This window comes from Salmo trutta, chromosome 12, assembly GCF_901001165.1.
Source record: "Salmo trutta chromosome 12, fSalTru1.1, whole genome shotgun sequence".
Classification (NCBI taxonomy): Eukaryota; Metazoa; Chordata; class Actinopteri; order Salmoniformes; family Salmonidae; genus Salmo; species Salmo trutta.
Genome location: NC_042968.1, coordinates 51,022,222 through 51,038,311, shown reverse-complemented (window position 1 = coordinate 51,038,311; position 16,090 = coordinate 51,022,222). Strand labels below are relative to the sequence as shown.

Genomic DNA, 16,090 nt, shown 5'->3' with positions numbered 1-16,090 from the left:
GATTTCCTCCAGATGTAATGCTTGGCATTCAAGCCCAAGAGTTTAATCTTGGTTTCATCAGACCAGAGAATCTTGTTTCTCATGGTCTGAGAGTCTTTAGGTGCCTTTTGGCAAACTCCAAGCGGGCTGTCATGTACCTTTTTACTGAGGTGTGGATACCATCTGGCCACTCGATCATAAAAGCCTGATTGGTGGAGTGATGCAGAGATGGTTGTCCTGGAAGGTTTTCCCATCTCCACAGAGGAACTCTGGACCTCTGTTAGAGTGACCATCGGGTTCTTGGTCGCGTCCCTGACCAAGGCCCTTCTCCCCCGATTGCTCAGTTTGGCCGGGTGACCAGCTCTAGGAAGAGTCTTGGTGGTTACAAACTTCTTCCATTTAAGAATGATGGAAGCCACTGTGTTCTTGGAGACCTTCAATGCTGCAGAAATGTTTTGGTACGCTTCCCCAGATCAGTGCCTCAACACAATCCTGTCTCGGTGCTCTATGGACATTTCCTTCGACCTCATGGCTTGGTTTTTGCTCTGACATGCACACTCAACTGTGAGACCTTGTGTAGACAGGTCTGTGTCTTTCCAAATAATGTCCAATCAATTGAATTTACCACAGGTGAACTTTAATGAAGTTGTATAAACATCTCAAGGATGATCAATGGAAACAGGATGCACCGGAGCTCAATTTTGAGACTCATAGCAAAGGGTCTGAATACTTACAGTACCAGTCAAAAGTTTGGACATAAGTTCATTAGAGAGTTACCAGCCTCAGAAATTGCAGCCCAAATAAATGCTTCACAGAGTTCAAGTAACAGACACATCTCAACATCAACTGCTCAGAGACTGCGTGAATCAGGCTTTCATGGTCGAATTGCTGCAAAGAAACCACTACTAAAGGACACCAAGAAGAAGAGACTTGCTTGGGCCAACTTTGTTACACAGAGTAGGTGAACGGACTCTCTCTGCATGTGTGGTTCCCCACAGTTGGGGATTTATTTAGAATTCAAGGCACACTTAACCAGCATGGCTACCACAGCATTCTGCAGCGATACGCCATCCCATTTGGTTTGTGCTCAGTGGGACTATCATTTGTTTTTCAACAGGACAATGACCCAACACAAGAAAGAGAGTGACAGAGTGCTGCATCAGATGACCTGGCCTCCACAATCACCTGACCTCAACCCAATTGAGATGGTTTGGGATGAGTTGGACCGCAGTGAAGGAAAAGCAGCCAACAAGTACTCAGCATATGTGGGAAGTCCTTCAAGACTGTTGGAAAAGCATTCAAGGTGAAGCTGGTTGAGAGAATGCCAAGAGTGTGCAAAGCTGTCATCAAGGCAAAGAGTGGCTACTTTGATGAATTTAAAATATATTTTGATCTGTTTAACACTTTTTTGGTAACTACATGATTCCATATGTGGTATTTCATAGTTTATGTCTTCACTATTATTATACAATGTAGAAAATAGTCAAAATAAAGAAAAATCCTTGATTGAGTAGGTGTGTCCAAACTTGTAACTGGTACTGTACGTAAATAAGGTATTTCTGTTATTTATTTTTAATACATTTGCAAAGAATTCTAAAACCTTTTTTTGATTTCTCATTATGGGGTATTGTGTGTAGAATGATGAGGATTTTTAAAATGTATTTAACCCATTTTAGAATAAGGCTGCAATGTAAAAATTTGAAAAAAGTCAAGGGGTCTGAATACTTTCCGAATGCATTGTATAAGTTGTTCTGCTTCCACGAACACATCTAATGCTAGCATCAATAATTCTACATTTGTTGTTAGCCCAGCTAGCACGAACACTGACATTTGTGAATCTGACACAGCCGAAGAGCTTTTGCTCCCTTACCCGGGAAAGCACAGAACAACAGACAGAGACGTTGAACCATCGAAGAGGCGCAAATATGATAAGAAATACATTTATTTGGGGTTCACTTATATTGGGAGTAGTGCCTTTCCTCAGCCACAGTGTGTTATATGTGCAAAAGTGCCATCTCATAACTCAATGAAACCTTCACTCTTGCGCAGACATTTAGAAACAAAACATGCCAATTTGAAAAATTTCCAAAGGAGTTTTTGGAGTAAGAATTAAGACGACTTTCGAGTAGTAAGACATGTATTAAAGCAACAGATACCATTAATAAGAAGGGGCTAGAAGCGTCATATGGTGAACTACTGAATGGCTAGGACAGGCAAGCCCCATACTATTGTGGAGGACTTAATTCTTCCTGCTGCCGTGGATATGGCTGGGACAATGCTTGGGGAAAAGGCCAAAAAATCTATACAAACAACACTGTTTCATGAAGCACCAGTGACATGGCAGGAGATGTTTTGAAAAAAATTACTGCTTCCCATACAAGCCAGTGAATTCTGTGTGTTGCAGCTGGATGAGTCAACAGACGTGGAGGCCTGGCACAGGTCCTGGTATATGTCCGTTATGTTTATGGGGGTTCAATTAAGGAAGACATCATCTTCTGCAAACCACTGGAAACCAGAACAGGAGAGGATATTTTTTAAAGTACTGGACAGCGTTGTGACATCAAATGGACGTTGGTGGTCAAGATGTGTTGGTATCTGTACTGATGGCGCAAAAGCTATGACAGGGAGACATAGTGGAGTGGTAATGCGCTTGCAAGCAGTTGCTCCCGACGCCACTTGTGTACACTGCAGCATCCACCGAGAGGCTCTTGCTGCCAAGGGAATGCCTGACAGCTTGAAATACGTTTTGGACACTACAGTGAAAATGGTTAACTTTGTTAAAGCAAGGCTCCTGAACTCTCGTGTATTTTCTGCACTATGCAATAATATGGGCAGCGACCATGTAACGCTTTTACAACATACAGAAGTTCGCTGGTTATCAAGGTGCAAAGTATTAACACAAGCTTAAAGTTTCCTTTACTGACCATAATTTTCACTTGTCTGACCGCTTGCATGATGACGAGTTTCTCACACGACTGGCCTATCAAGGTGATGTTTTTTCTCGCCTGACTGATCTGAATCTAGGATTCTTTTTCATTTTTTTCACCTTTATTTAACCAGGTAAGCTAGTTGAGAACAAGTTCTCATTTACAACTGCGACCTGACCAAGATAAAGCAAAGCAGTGCGACAGAAACAACAACACACAGTTACATGGAATAAACAAGCGTACAGTCAACACAATAGAAAAAAAGTAAGTCTATATACAGTGTGTGCAAATGGCATGAGGAGGTATGGCAATAAATAGGCCATAGTAGCAAAGAAATGACAATTTAGCAGATTAACACTGGAGTGATAGATGAGCAGATGATGATGAGCAGATGATGGTGTGTAAGTAGTGATACTGGTGTGCAAAATAGTGGCAAAGTCAATAAAAACAATATGGGGATGAGGTAGGTAGATTGGGTGGGCTATTTACAGATGGACTATGTACAGCTGCAGTGATCGGTTAGCTGCTCAGATTGCTGATGTTTAAAGTTAGCGAGGGAAATGTAAGTCTCCAGCTTCAGCGATTTTTGCAATTCGTTCCAGTCACTGGCAGCAGAGAACTAGAAGGAAAGGCGGCCAAAGGGGGTGTTGTCTTTGGGGATGACCAGTGAGATATACCTGCTGAAGCGCGTGCTACGGGTGGGTGTTATTGTGACCAGTGAGCTGAGATAAGGCGGAGCTTTACCTAGCATAGACTTGTAAGATGACCTGGAGCCAGTGGGTCTGGCGACGAATACAGTGATGGAAAAAAGTATTTGATCCCCTGCTGATTTTGTACGTTTGCCCACTGACAAAGAAATTATCGGTCTATAATTTTAATGGTAGGTTTATTTGAACAGTGAGAGACAGAATAACAACAACAAAAAATCCAGAAAGACATATCAAAAATGTTATAAAATGATTTGCATTTTAATGAGGGAAATAAGTATTTGACCCCTCTGCAAAACATGACTTAGTACTTGGTGGCAAAACCCTTGTTGGCAATCACAGAGGTCAGACGTTTCTTGTAGTTGGCCACCAGGTTTGCACACATCTCAGGAGGGATTTTGTCCCACTCCTCTTTGCAGATCTTCTCCAAGTCATTAACTTCTTACATCTAGACGTTCCGCTAGCGGAACACCGCTCCAATATCCAATGATAGGGCAGGGCGTGAAATACAAACTCCTCGAAAATCCGAAAACTTCAATTTTTCAAACATATGACTATTTTACACCATTTTAAAGACAAGACTCTCCTTTATCTAACCACACTGTCCGATTTCAAAAAGGCTTTACAACGAAAGCAAAACATTACATTATGTCAGGAGAGTACCCAGACAGAAATAATCAGACACCCATTTTTCAAGCTAGCATATGTCACAAAAAACAAAACCACAGCTAAATGCAACACTAACATTTGATGATCTTCATCAGATGACACTCCTAGGACATTATGTTATACAATACATGCATGTTTTGTTCAATCAAGTTCATATTTATATCAAAAACCAGCTTTTTACATTAGCATGTGACGTTCAGAACTAGCATTCCCACCGAACACTTCCAGTGAATTTACTAAATTACTCACGATAAACGTTCACAAAAAACATCACAATTATTTTAAGAATTATAGATACAGAACTCCTTTATGCAATCGCGGTGTTCGATTTTAAAATAGCTTTTCGGTGAAAGCACATTTTGCAATATTCTGAGTAGATAGCCCGGCCATCACAGGCTAGCTATTTTGAAACCCACCAAGTTTGGTACTCACCAAACTCAGATTTACTATAAGAAAAATTGGATTACCTTTGCTGTTCTTCGTCAGAATGCACTCCCAGGACTTCTACTTCAACAACAAATGTTGGTTTGGTTCCAAATAATCCATAGTTATATCCAAATAGCGGCGTTTTGTTCGTGCGTTCAAGACACTATCCGAAGGGTAACGAAGGGTGATGCGCCGGGACATATCGTGACAAAAAAATTCAAAATATTCCATTACCGTACTTCGAAGCATGTCAAACGCTGTTTAAAAGAAATTTTTATGCGATTTTTCTCGTAAAATAGCGATAATATTCCGACCGGGAGTCGTTGTTTTCGTTCAAAGACTGAAAATGTAAAATGGACTCTTCACATGCACGCGCACGCCCGTCTCATTGTTCTCAGATTGACCACTATCCAAATGCGCTACTGTTTTTCAGCCATGGACTGCAAAGTCATCATTCAGTGTTCTGGCACCTTCTGAGAGCCTATGGGAGCCTTAGAAAGTGTCACGTTACAGCAGAGATCCTCTGTTTTCAATAAAGAGGGTATAGAAGGCCAAGAAATGGTCAGAGAGGGCACTTCCTGTTTGGAATCTTCTCAGGTTTTGGCCTGCCATATGAGTTCTGTTATACTCAGACACCATTCAAACAGTTTTAGAAACTTTAGGGTGTTTTCTATCCAAATCAAACAATTATATGCATATTCTAGTTTCTGGGCAGGAGTAATAAACAGATTAAATCGGGTACGTTTTTTATCCGGCCGTGAAAATACTGCCCCCTATTCATAACAGGTTAAGGTTTCGAGGCTGACGTTTGGCAACTCAAACCTTCAGCTCCCTCCACAGATTTTCTATGGGATTAAGGTCTGGAGACTGGTTAGGCCACTCCAGGACCTTAATGTGCTTCTTCTTGAGCCACTCCTTTGTTGCCTTGGCCGTGTGTTTTGGGTCATTGTCATGCTGGAATACCCATCCACGACCCATTTTCAATGCCCTGGCTGAGGGAAGGAGGTTCTCACCCAAGATTTGACGGTACATGGCCCCGTCCATCGTCCCTTTGATGCGGTGAAGTTGTCTGTCCCCTTAGCAGAAAAACACCCCCCAAACCATAATGTTTCCACCTCCATGTTTGACGGTGGGGATGGTGTTCCTGGGGTCATAGGCAGCATTCCTACTCCTCCAAACACGGCGAGTTGAGTTGATGCCATTCTGGTCTCATCTGACCACAACACTTTCACCAGTTGTCCTCTGAATCATTCAGATGTTCATTGGCAAACTTCAGACGGGCATGTATATGTGCTTTCTTGAGCCGGGGGACCTTGCGGGCACTGCAGGATTTCAGTCCTTCACGGCGTAGTTTGTTATACAATTGTTTTCTTGGTGACTATGGTCCCAGCTGCCTTGAGATCATTGACAAGATCCTCCCGTGTAGTTCTGGGCTGATTCCTCATCGTTCTCATGATCATTGCAACTCCACGAGGTGAGATCTTGCATGGAGCCCCAGGCCGAGGGAGATTGACAGTTCTTTTGTGTTTCTTCCATTTGCGAATAATCGCACCAACTGTTGTCACCTTCTAACCAAGCTGCTTGACGATGGTCTTGTAGCCCATTCCAGCCTTGTGTAGGTCTACCATCTTGTCCCTAACATCCTTGGAGAGCTCTTTGGTCTTGGCCATGGTGGAGAGTTTGGAATCTGATTGATTGATTGCTTCTGTGGACAGGTGTCTTTTATACAGGTAACAAACTGAGATTAGGAGCACTCCCTTTAAGAGTGTGCTCCTAATCTCAGCTCATTACCTGTATAAAAGACACCTGGGAGCCAGAAATCTTTCTGATTGAGAGGGAGTCAAATACTTATTTCCCTCATTAAAATGCAAATCAATTTATAACATTTTTGACATAAGTTTTCTGGATTTTTGTATTGTTATTCTGTCTCTCACTGTTCAAATAAACCTACCATTAAAATGATAGACTGATCATTTCTTTGTCAGTGGGCAAATGTGCAAAATCAGCAGTGGATCAAATACTTTTTTCCCTCACTGTATGTAGCGAGGGCCAGCCGACTAGAGCATACAGGTCGCAGTGGTGGGTGGTATAAGGCGCTTTGGTAACAAAACAGATGGCACTGTGATAGACTGCATCCAATTTGCTGAGTAGAGTATTGGAAGCTATTTTGTAGATGACATCGCCGAAGTCGAGGATCGGTAGGATAGTCAGTTTTACTGGGGTAAGTTTGGCGGCGTGAGTGAAGGAGGCTTTGTTGCGAAATAGAAAGCCGATTCTAGATTTGATTTTGGATTGGAGATGTTTGATATGAGTCTGGAAGGAAAGTTTACATGGACTCTGCAACTATATTCAATGTGCAGGACAAATTAAGAAGGCTATGATTAAGAAGTTGGAGCTCTTCTCAGTCTGTATTAACAAGGACAACACACAGGTCTTTCCACCATTGTATGAATTTTTGTGTGCAAATGAACTCAAGCTTACGAACAACGTCAAATGTGACACAGCGAAGCACCTGAGTGAGTTGGGTGTGCAATTACGCAGATACTTTCCCAAAACGGATGAAACAAACAACTGGATTCATTATCCCTTTCATGCCCTGCCTCCAGTCCACTTACCGATATCTGAACAAGAGAGATTGAAATTGCAACAAGCGGTTCTGTGAAAATGTAATTTAACCAGAAGACACTACCAGATTTCTGGATTGGGCTGCGCTCAGAGTATCCTGCCTTGACAAATCGCGCTGTTAAGACACTGATGCCCTTTGCAACCACGTACCTATGTGAGGGTGGATTCTCGGCCCTCACTAGCATGAAAACTAAATACAGGCACAGACTGTGTGTGGAAAATGATTTAAGACTGAGACTCGACTACAACCCAACATTGAAAAGTTATATGCATCCTTTCAAGCACACCCTTCTCATTAACCTGTGGTGAGTTATTCAGTTTTCGATTAACAAATAAGGTTTTATATGTAAGATGGTAAAATAAAGAGCAAAATTATTGATTATTATTATATTATTATTTGTGCCCTAGTCCTATAAGAACTCTTTTTTACTTCCCACGAGCCGGGCTGTGACAAAAACTCACACTCATTCTTATGTTTAATACATTTATCTTATAGTGTGTGTGTGGCAGGCTTTCATTCTTATGTTTAATAAATGTATCGTATAGTGGGTGTGTGGCAGGCTTACAATGATAGCAAAAAACAACATTTGAGAGTGCGCTGACACTGGTGCTAGAGGGGGTACGCAGCTGGTTGTTGAATGCTTGAAGGGGTACGGGACTATAAAAAGTTTGAGAACCACTGGTCTAGATAAAGTAAGATAATGATATGACGTGATCTGTAGAATTGCATGGGCCAGCGTCTCCATAGACAAAAATAGCAGAGTTGAGATGGGATCACCTTAACTGCTACTCACAGAGCAGGTATGGCCTGTTATTACTAAGGCCAAGTCCCATATGTTCCAAAACCGACAAAAGATATGACCATTCTAGTCTATCAAAAGCTGTTCCTGCATCGAGAGATAAACCTGTCAAGGAGCTTTGTTTTCTGATAGAGCAAGTAAGATATGTACTGTAATAGATGACAGAAGTTATAGGTTATATGAGGATAATAATTTAACAAACCCGCTTTGGTCCAGATGTACTAATTTGGGTAAGTAAGTTTCGAGACTGTATGACAGAATCTTAGAAAATAGTTTAATATCTGTTACCTTTCTTTAATAAAAATGTTAACAGTGCTGTATTTACTTGCATCTCTTACAAATTGACCTTTGTGAACGGATGTGTTCATCATTTCAAGTAACAGTGGCCCTAATTGGTTCCAACATTTTTAATAGACCTCAGGAGGAATACCGTCACAACCAATTGATTTGCCTTTTTTCATGTTATCCAATGCCCTTTTGAGTTCATGGAGAGAGATTTGGGCTCCCAGCAAGCTGGCTTCCTCAGTTGCGAGAGAAGGAGTTGTTATATCTTTTAAAAAGGACTCAATCTGGCTTGGTGTGGATTTACAATCAGAGGTGTACAATTCTTTATAGAAATGGGAGAATCTTTGGTTCATGACCTGATTCAGATTCAATAGTTGCAATGTCCGCTAATTGATCATTACTGCGAAGCTTGTTGGCCGGTAGAAGACTGGGTGGATTACCATGGAAGTCCAACTGGATGATGGCAAATTCTGCTCTCTGTCGTATTAATAGATTTTGTTCCATCTTGACTTTGAAGAGAGTAGTCGCTACCTGGTCTGGAAAAAGTGTTTGTTGGGAGCGCTCTAATGTTAACAAATTTTCCAATTCTGATATCTTCTTTAATTGTGATATATTCAGGCCAGATGCAAATGCAGTTGCATTGATTTTAATAAAACCTTTGATGGCGTCAGACTGAATTTTTGTTAATCATTATGAATTCTTGTTAATTATTATGAATTCATTAAATTCAGTTTCAAATTGTTCACATAAAGTAGGATTTTGTAGTAAGGAAACAAAGCGCCATCTTGTGGATATTGAGATTCAGACATTTGCATCTGGCAGTAATAAGCACGATGATCAGATAGCCTTATATGTCAAATTTCTATTTTCTTGATTAAAGAAAATAGAGTAGTAGATAATACTACGAAATCGATTCAGGAGAATGTTTTGTGCCCGTTTTAATAGAAAGTGTACTATTTAGCTTTAGGGTTATGAGCTCGCCAGGCATCAATGAGGTTATAATCATGGAGAATATGTTGCAGTCTTGGTAGCCTGTGGACTGTAGTTGGTCTTATTAGATTTGTCCCGCATGCGTGTCCCAATAACCAGTTGGAATTCAGTTAATTCTAACAATATGCTGTCCAGAGAACCAAAAAACGAAAGATTAGTGATGCACCAATTTGACATTTTGACACAATATTTTCCTTGCCAAAAAAAACGATACCGATAACCGATATAAACTTTTTCCCCAGCTTTTTAAGCATTCTAGTACAGTTAACTAATTAACACACACACACACACACACACACGGACGCAGTGGTCTAAGGCACTGCATCTCAGTGCACGAGGCATCACTACAGTCCCTGGTTCAAATCCAGGCTGTATCACATCCGGCCGTGATTGGGAGTCCCATAGGCCGGCGCACAATTGGCCCAGCGTTGTCCGGGTTTGTCCGTCATTGTAAATAAGAATTTGTTCTTAACTGACTTGCCTAGTTAAATAAAGGTTACACACACACACACACACACACACACACACACACAGCAAAAAGTTATTTTGTTGGCATTTACGTATGTCCCCATTACCAGTAAAACATAATCAAAACCTATGTCTTTCACTTACTTGCTGTGCTGTTTCGTTGTTCATTTGTTTCATTCTCAACCAGGATTTCATCATACATGTCAAGCAGTGACGTTTCAGCTGTCTGTCCGTGGCCTCTCTTCCTCAGTGCGCACTGTCACTGTGTCCGTTTCCATCTTGTCCAGCTGTGTATGTAACATTTCACGTAAACCCTGTTTCTTGTCTGCATCGAAGTAGCGGTCCTTTTACATAGCATCGAGCATGATGGTGAAACAGTAAAGAGAGAATGCCACTGAATCGCTTGTTCACAGCCAGTGTCGGCAGTTTTGTTGAGCAGGCATTTCAATGCCATGACAGAGGGTATCACGTCTGCTGCAGGCGCAGTTGATGAGCTTATTTCTCCAGTCAGTTGTTTGAATGGAGCTAGCCAGTGTGTTCATGTTTCCAAATTTCAAACATGTTCTCAAATGCCATTGAAATGACAGCCAGCACATTCATGGTATGACAACCAGCACATTCATGAGCATGCAATACAACTTTCCTCAGTACGACATCCTCGACGACCCACTGTGCTATCAGAATCAGCATGCTCATGGGGCTAATATTGCTGGTCCACATGTAAAGTCGTGAAGCTAATAGCAGTGATGCTATTACTGCGCAACTCTGAAAAATAGCGCACTTGGTAGTTAACCTGTGCTCGACCAGTCGGCGAAAGCCAACATCACAAACGACAGAGAATGGTTGATTATCAAGGTCAATGAATAAAATTATCTTGGCGTTAATGGATTTCGCCTTTGAGTTGTCCTGCTAAAATGTTCTTACTCTTTCAAATGACTGCTCGACTTATCGACTGCTTGATCCACACAGCAGACATTGTGGGCTAGGTTAGGAATGCTGTGTTGCACGTGTAACGTTATGCTTTGACCTCGGCGGTTAAACTAGACATCGGGCTAATGCCGATGTTGGCATTTTTCGCTAATATCGGCCGATTACGATATGTTCACCGATATATTGTGCATCCCTACTTACGATCATATGAATTTGGAGCATACACAGTAATAATGGCAATTTTCTTTCCATTATGGATACGTTTAAGGAAAGTGATTCTGCCTTCTTGGTCTTTGCCTTTACCCAAAGAGAGTGATTGAGTTTCTTATGTATCATTATGATTACACCCTTAGTTTTGTTTGGGGCTGATGAAAAATCAGCCATTTTGTACAAATGGTTCTCTATTCTATGTGCATCCTTTATATCAATATGGTTTCTTGCTAGAATATCTAGACAGCTGGAACGCTTAACAGGAATATTAAGACCTTTCAAATTTCACGAGAGAATAGCTAGAGTTGCCATTGTTTTTCTAAAATGTAATTGTTATCTTTATTGTTGAAGCCCAAGGATGTCAAATACAAAGCAGGTTCCCACAGCGAAACCCACCCATTGGTCATTCCCCATTCAAAAGACCCTCTCTATAAATTGTTCACCCTTCCCCCCACTTAACTGTTAATAGGAGGATAGCTGTAGGATCCAATTATTGTCCATTGTTCCTTAATTGGCATGTTGTCATCACTGTGTAAATGTCCTGGACCACAGGTAATATAATTATAACAAGTTCAATGCTCAGCAATAATAGTAATATTGCTCCTTGTACCCAAACATGAGGGGTGTCCTCACTGTCTCATGCTGAGGGCAGCATCATAGCCATAGGCTATTGATAGCATACCTGTATAATGAGCAGGTTATGAGGGTTCCATCTGTCAGCTTGTCCCCTTGTGTGTTGGGTTTGATGTGTTTCTCCAATAAGTCTTGAGCTTCCTTGGCAGAGGATGTGTTGTATTCTGGATGTGTTGTATTCTGGAAGATCAAGATTTGTTTTTACGGGTGGATGAAGCCGCATCTCAGGTTTAGCTTGCATAGCTGGGTTCTCACCTCGTTGTGTGTCTACCTCTGTTTTAGCAGTTGGGTACTCAGATCTAGGTAGATGCTGATCCTATTCCCTTCATAGGTTACACCCCCGAATTCCGCTGCAAGGCGAACAATTCGCTACTTGACTTCAAAGCTGTAGATCTGTACAATCCTACAGCAAGAGCCGTTGCGGAGTTGACCCGTGCGGTGTGCAATGTTAATCAGCAGAATGGGACCCAGCTTCTCCTGCCCAAATAGTTCATACAAAAGATTGCTCATGAAGGAAGTTGGATTTCCCACTTCCACACCAGTTTCAAGTCCTATGACTCACACATTGAATTTACGGGAATGATTTTCCAGTGATTCCGTTTTATCTTTTAGGAGTTTGAATATCCCTTCCAACTTAGCTCGTGCTGTTTCCAGGTCATGGAGTCACACCTCTGTCGCATTGGCTGTCTTCTCAAGATTTTCCACTTCGGTTGAATATGTATCCATTTTAGCAGCGAGCACTCTCAATTATTCATTTACCAGATTTAATTGTAAATCGAGGGCAGAAGTAATCTCCTCATGAACAATCTCTTGTATAGTAGCGGCCAGCTCTTTCTGTTGTCTGGTGTTGACAGCAGCCATGTTCCCACAATTCAATTGTGGAAGGACAAATTCTAGTAGCTGGAGCGTAATAAAGCAACTAATTATTTATTGTCACACAACGAATGTCCCACATCTTAATATTAAGGATCGGTATTGAAAAGTTTTAGGAAAAGTATTTTAGTTCATAGTAATTTGCATAAAAGAAAGCCAAGAAAAGGTCACACGTTTCAATGCATGCCACCTCGCTCCCCCTTACCTTTTTGTCATAATATTTATAGCAGGAATGATCTAATAACTATTTTACTATAAGGCACAGGCAAAGTACATAAGTATAGCGAAATTAAGCTGCAAGTTGAATTGTGTCCAAATGGAAGCCATATAACATGTCACTTTACCTTGATTTGCACAGCAAGGCGGTTGTTGTCGGCCTCTTTGCTGCGTAACTGGCTCTGCAAATGGGCCCGAGTAGACTCCAGTACTTTAGACAGCTCGCCTGTGGTCTTAGCATTCTCCTGGAACAACAACAGAAAGCAAATAAATTATTTGAATCATTCAAATAATGATACATTTGTTGAACACGCTGTTAGTGTGTGAGATGTAAAATACTGCAACTATAGTTCACCTTCTCAGTGTCCATAAGTGTAGTCAGTTGATTAACCTCCCTCTCTTTCTCTTGAAGTTTCAAAACAAGATGCTGTGTGAGGAATGACACAGAAATGTACTTCAGTACAACCTTCTTCTATTCATCAGCCGTCCAATAAGCACAAACCATTTTGAAGAGGACATTTTGGGGATGCATGATTCACCGAATATTTTGTTGACTGACAGTGGCTTATTTAAAGAAACACACCGAGTTTTCTGCCTCTGTGTTCGTCAGCCTCTTCAGAAGTATATCTTTCTGCTCTGAAATCCTCATGGATTCCATCTGTTCAAAAATAAAAAAAACTGCCACCACCACAACAGGTAAAAGTGTAGCTATAAGAGGCCCGTATTTCAAGCCACAACATGATTAGATTGTGAGTTCTAATTGGCTTGCTGTCTCATCCTACTTCCGAACGTCCATGGTTATTCATCATGTGAGCATTTTCACCATGCTGGAAGTTTTTGAAACTTATGGGTTCAAGTAGGGTTAGGGTTCAACATAAGGAAATTTGCTTACTTCGCTAATCATGTTGTGGCCCCAAATCAAGGCCGGTGTTATGGATTAAAGTGAGTTGCTCTACTCTGCTGTAGGTTAGTCTGCCCTCTACTGGCATGGAGGGTGTACTGGTACCTCACGTCCATGCTGTTCCCTCAGTAGGTGGCGGAGAGTGAGGTTGGTAGACTCAAATGTTTCCAGTTTTTGGAGCAGCAGCTCCTTCTGACGCGCCAGGAATGAAGACTCAGACCCCGACATTCTCTTTTCCAATCAAAATAAAGCATTTCAGATATCAACACCTACTGTATATCTTTGAGGTTACACCTACCATATGTATTTTGAAAGCCTATATTGGTATCTTTGCATGGTTGGGGTCAATTCCAGTTCAATTCAGTCAACTCAGGAAGTTAATTGATAAATGGTCTGTGAATTGTTATTTTAATCCATCCCCTGAATAGAAATGGTATTGACCCCCAAACATGTCTCTGCTGACACTCACACTGGCGCTGGAGCTCCTCATCTTGGTGACGGTTTCTCTCAGGGCTGACACCTGCCTGGCAGCGGCCATCCCATCCATCTCTGCCTCCATCAGCTTCCTGAGCAGGGTATCCTTCTCCAGCTGCATCGACTCCATAGACCTCTCCACTCTGTATGTACAGGGGGGTTATGGCAGACACAACAGGAGAGAGGCAAAGGGACGGAAGATTTTGAATAAGGGGTACAGGAAAGATAATGTTTTATAGTTTTACGTTTATTTAGCTGTATATTATTAAGTAGGACAATTATATTATTTTGCGTGAGTCACTGGGGCCTGTTGACAACTTGTATTTTGCAACTCCTGACAATCAGATTTGATGAAAAACTACCAAATAGTGTGATAGCCTGCTAGGACTGTTTTTGGGTTAAAGGCATCTGAGAATTAAGGCTCATTACAGTCATGAGAAGTTTTACTGGAGTCTGGTCTAGTGGTAGCGCTGCAGACTCCTGACTACACTTACCTGCAGGCGACGGGGTTATGAATCCCACCTAGGCCCTTCCTTTCTGTCTGCCACTCTGTATCTGTCGCCCTCTCTACTTTCTGACTAAGACAATTAAACACAATTTGAATGAACTATGGCTTCAAGTGTGTCTGTCTGGGCCATACCTGCTGGTGCAGTCTGTCTCCTCCAACATCTTCTCCATGGAGTGGCGCAGGCGGGAGTTTTCCCTCTCCGTGACCTCTAGCTCCTTGGACACCTCGGCTAGCTCCTCCTCCTGTTCCTCGATGACCCGCTGGGAGGCGCTCAGCTTCTCCGACTGGCGCTCCAACAGCTGCTCCTTCCTCCGCAGCTCCACCTGCACACATACACAGGCATGTACATACACACACACTTAGAAGATAAATACATTTATCAATGAGTGAGGGACTAGGGGAACATGTGGAACCGGTCCTAAGGAGAATTAAATGGGAGGGACAGACCTCACTCTTCAACGAGCTGACCTCAGTCATCAGGCTGTCAATCTTCCTCTCGTACTGGTTGATTCGTCCATGCAGCACTTCCTCCTCCTCTGACGACAGGTCGGCCAATCGCAGGGGAGAGTTGGAGGTCTCGGGCTCAGGTAATGGTGTGATCTCCAGGCGATGAGACGGCCCCTAAGACATGGACAGGTTCAGTGACAACAGACTATATGGCTTCTTTTGATCCATTTTATACCATATTAATGAAAGTGTTGATAGGAAAGTATCGATATGAGTGCTTTCATAAGATATTGCTTCAATAAATGCAGTATGAATACACTGCATTAGTGGAGATGAGATAAAAGGAATGAATAGCATGTCAGACCTCCCATTTGTAAGAGGCATCCCGCATTGAGGCCTTCCCAGGCGGTATCCATGGCACCCGTGTCTTCACCTTTGCAGTAGGTCGCAGGTTCCCTCCATCAACCTTGGTCTTACCCTGCAAAGCAGACAGCATGAAACTCAAGGGAGACACATTTAGGCCTACATGTACTGCATTCATGTGCAGGTAAATCCAGCAGTTTTCACACAAGCAGGGTATACAGTATCAGATAGCATAAGAAAAAGGAGTATACATTCAGAAACCTTTGGAAGGTATTCTCCGCTCTTTTTGTATCAGTTCAGCACCTTAGACCCTGAATCAGAACTGCATTGATATGAAATGTAATTAACATTTAATTAACCGTTTCAAATGGGTTTCCCTGAAAAGGGTTTTCCAACCTGTGGTGTCCTGGAAGGGCTCCTGCTCTTCTTCACATGCACGTGCACAGGCGTAGTCTCATTCACATGCACATGTAGGGGCGGTGAGATTGACCGGGTCCTCATTGCTTTTTTCTGTAAAACAGCAATGAGTCAACTTGGCAAAAGCCACAATATAGGCCCACTTTTCTCCCTTAGCATATTAGCCTTTATACTGTTGCCCATCACTACCACACCATCAAACAAAGGGAGACTGAATCATATGCACAGTTAGGAACAGAGTA

The 16,090-nt window shown here is 42.0% G+C and overlaps 1 protein-coding gene across 6 annotated transcripts in view; it reads right to left on the bottom strand.

Annotated features, from left to right (window-relative positions):
* LOC115203753 (outer dense fiber protein 2) overlaps positions 1-16,090 on the bottom strand; it is a 42,492-nt gene that overhangs the window by 11,822 nt on the left and 14,580 nt on the right. For 5 of the 6 annotated variants that reach the window (XM_029768707.1, XM_029768705.1, XM_029768709.1 and 2 more), the window contains 9 exons: positions 15,828-15,941; positions 15,433-15,546; positions 15,069-15,242; positions 14,754-14,944; positions 14,109-14,256; positions 13,745-13,870; positions 13,322-13,396; positions 13,094-13,165; positions 12,867-12,983 (listed from right to left, as the gene is read on the bottom strand). In XM_029768707.1, the coding sequence (XP_029624567.1) occupies positions 12,867-12,983; positions 13,094-13,165; positions 13,322-13,396; positions 13,745-13,870; positions 14,109-14,256; positions 14,754-14,944; positions 15,069-15,242; positions 15,433-15,546; positions 15,828-15,932 (1,122 nt within the window). In that variant the 5' untranslated portion in view covers positions 15,933-15,941. The remainder of the gene's footprint in view (positions 1-12,866; positions 12,984-13,093; positions 13,166-13,321; positions 13,397-13,744; positions 13,871-14,108; positions 14,257-14,753; positions 14,945-15,068; positions 15,243-15,432; positions 15,547-15,827; positions 15,942-16,090) is intronic. The other variant, XM_029768710.1, reaches the window with a different exon arrangement.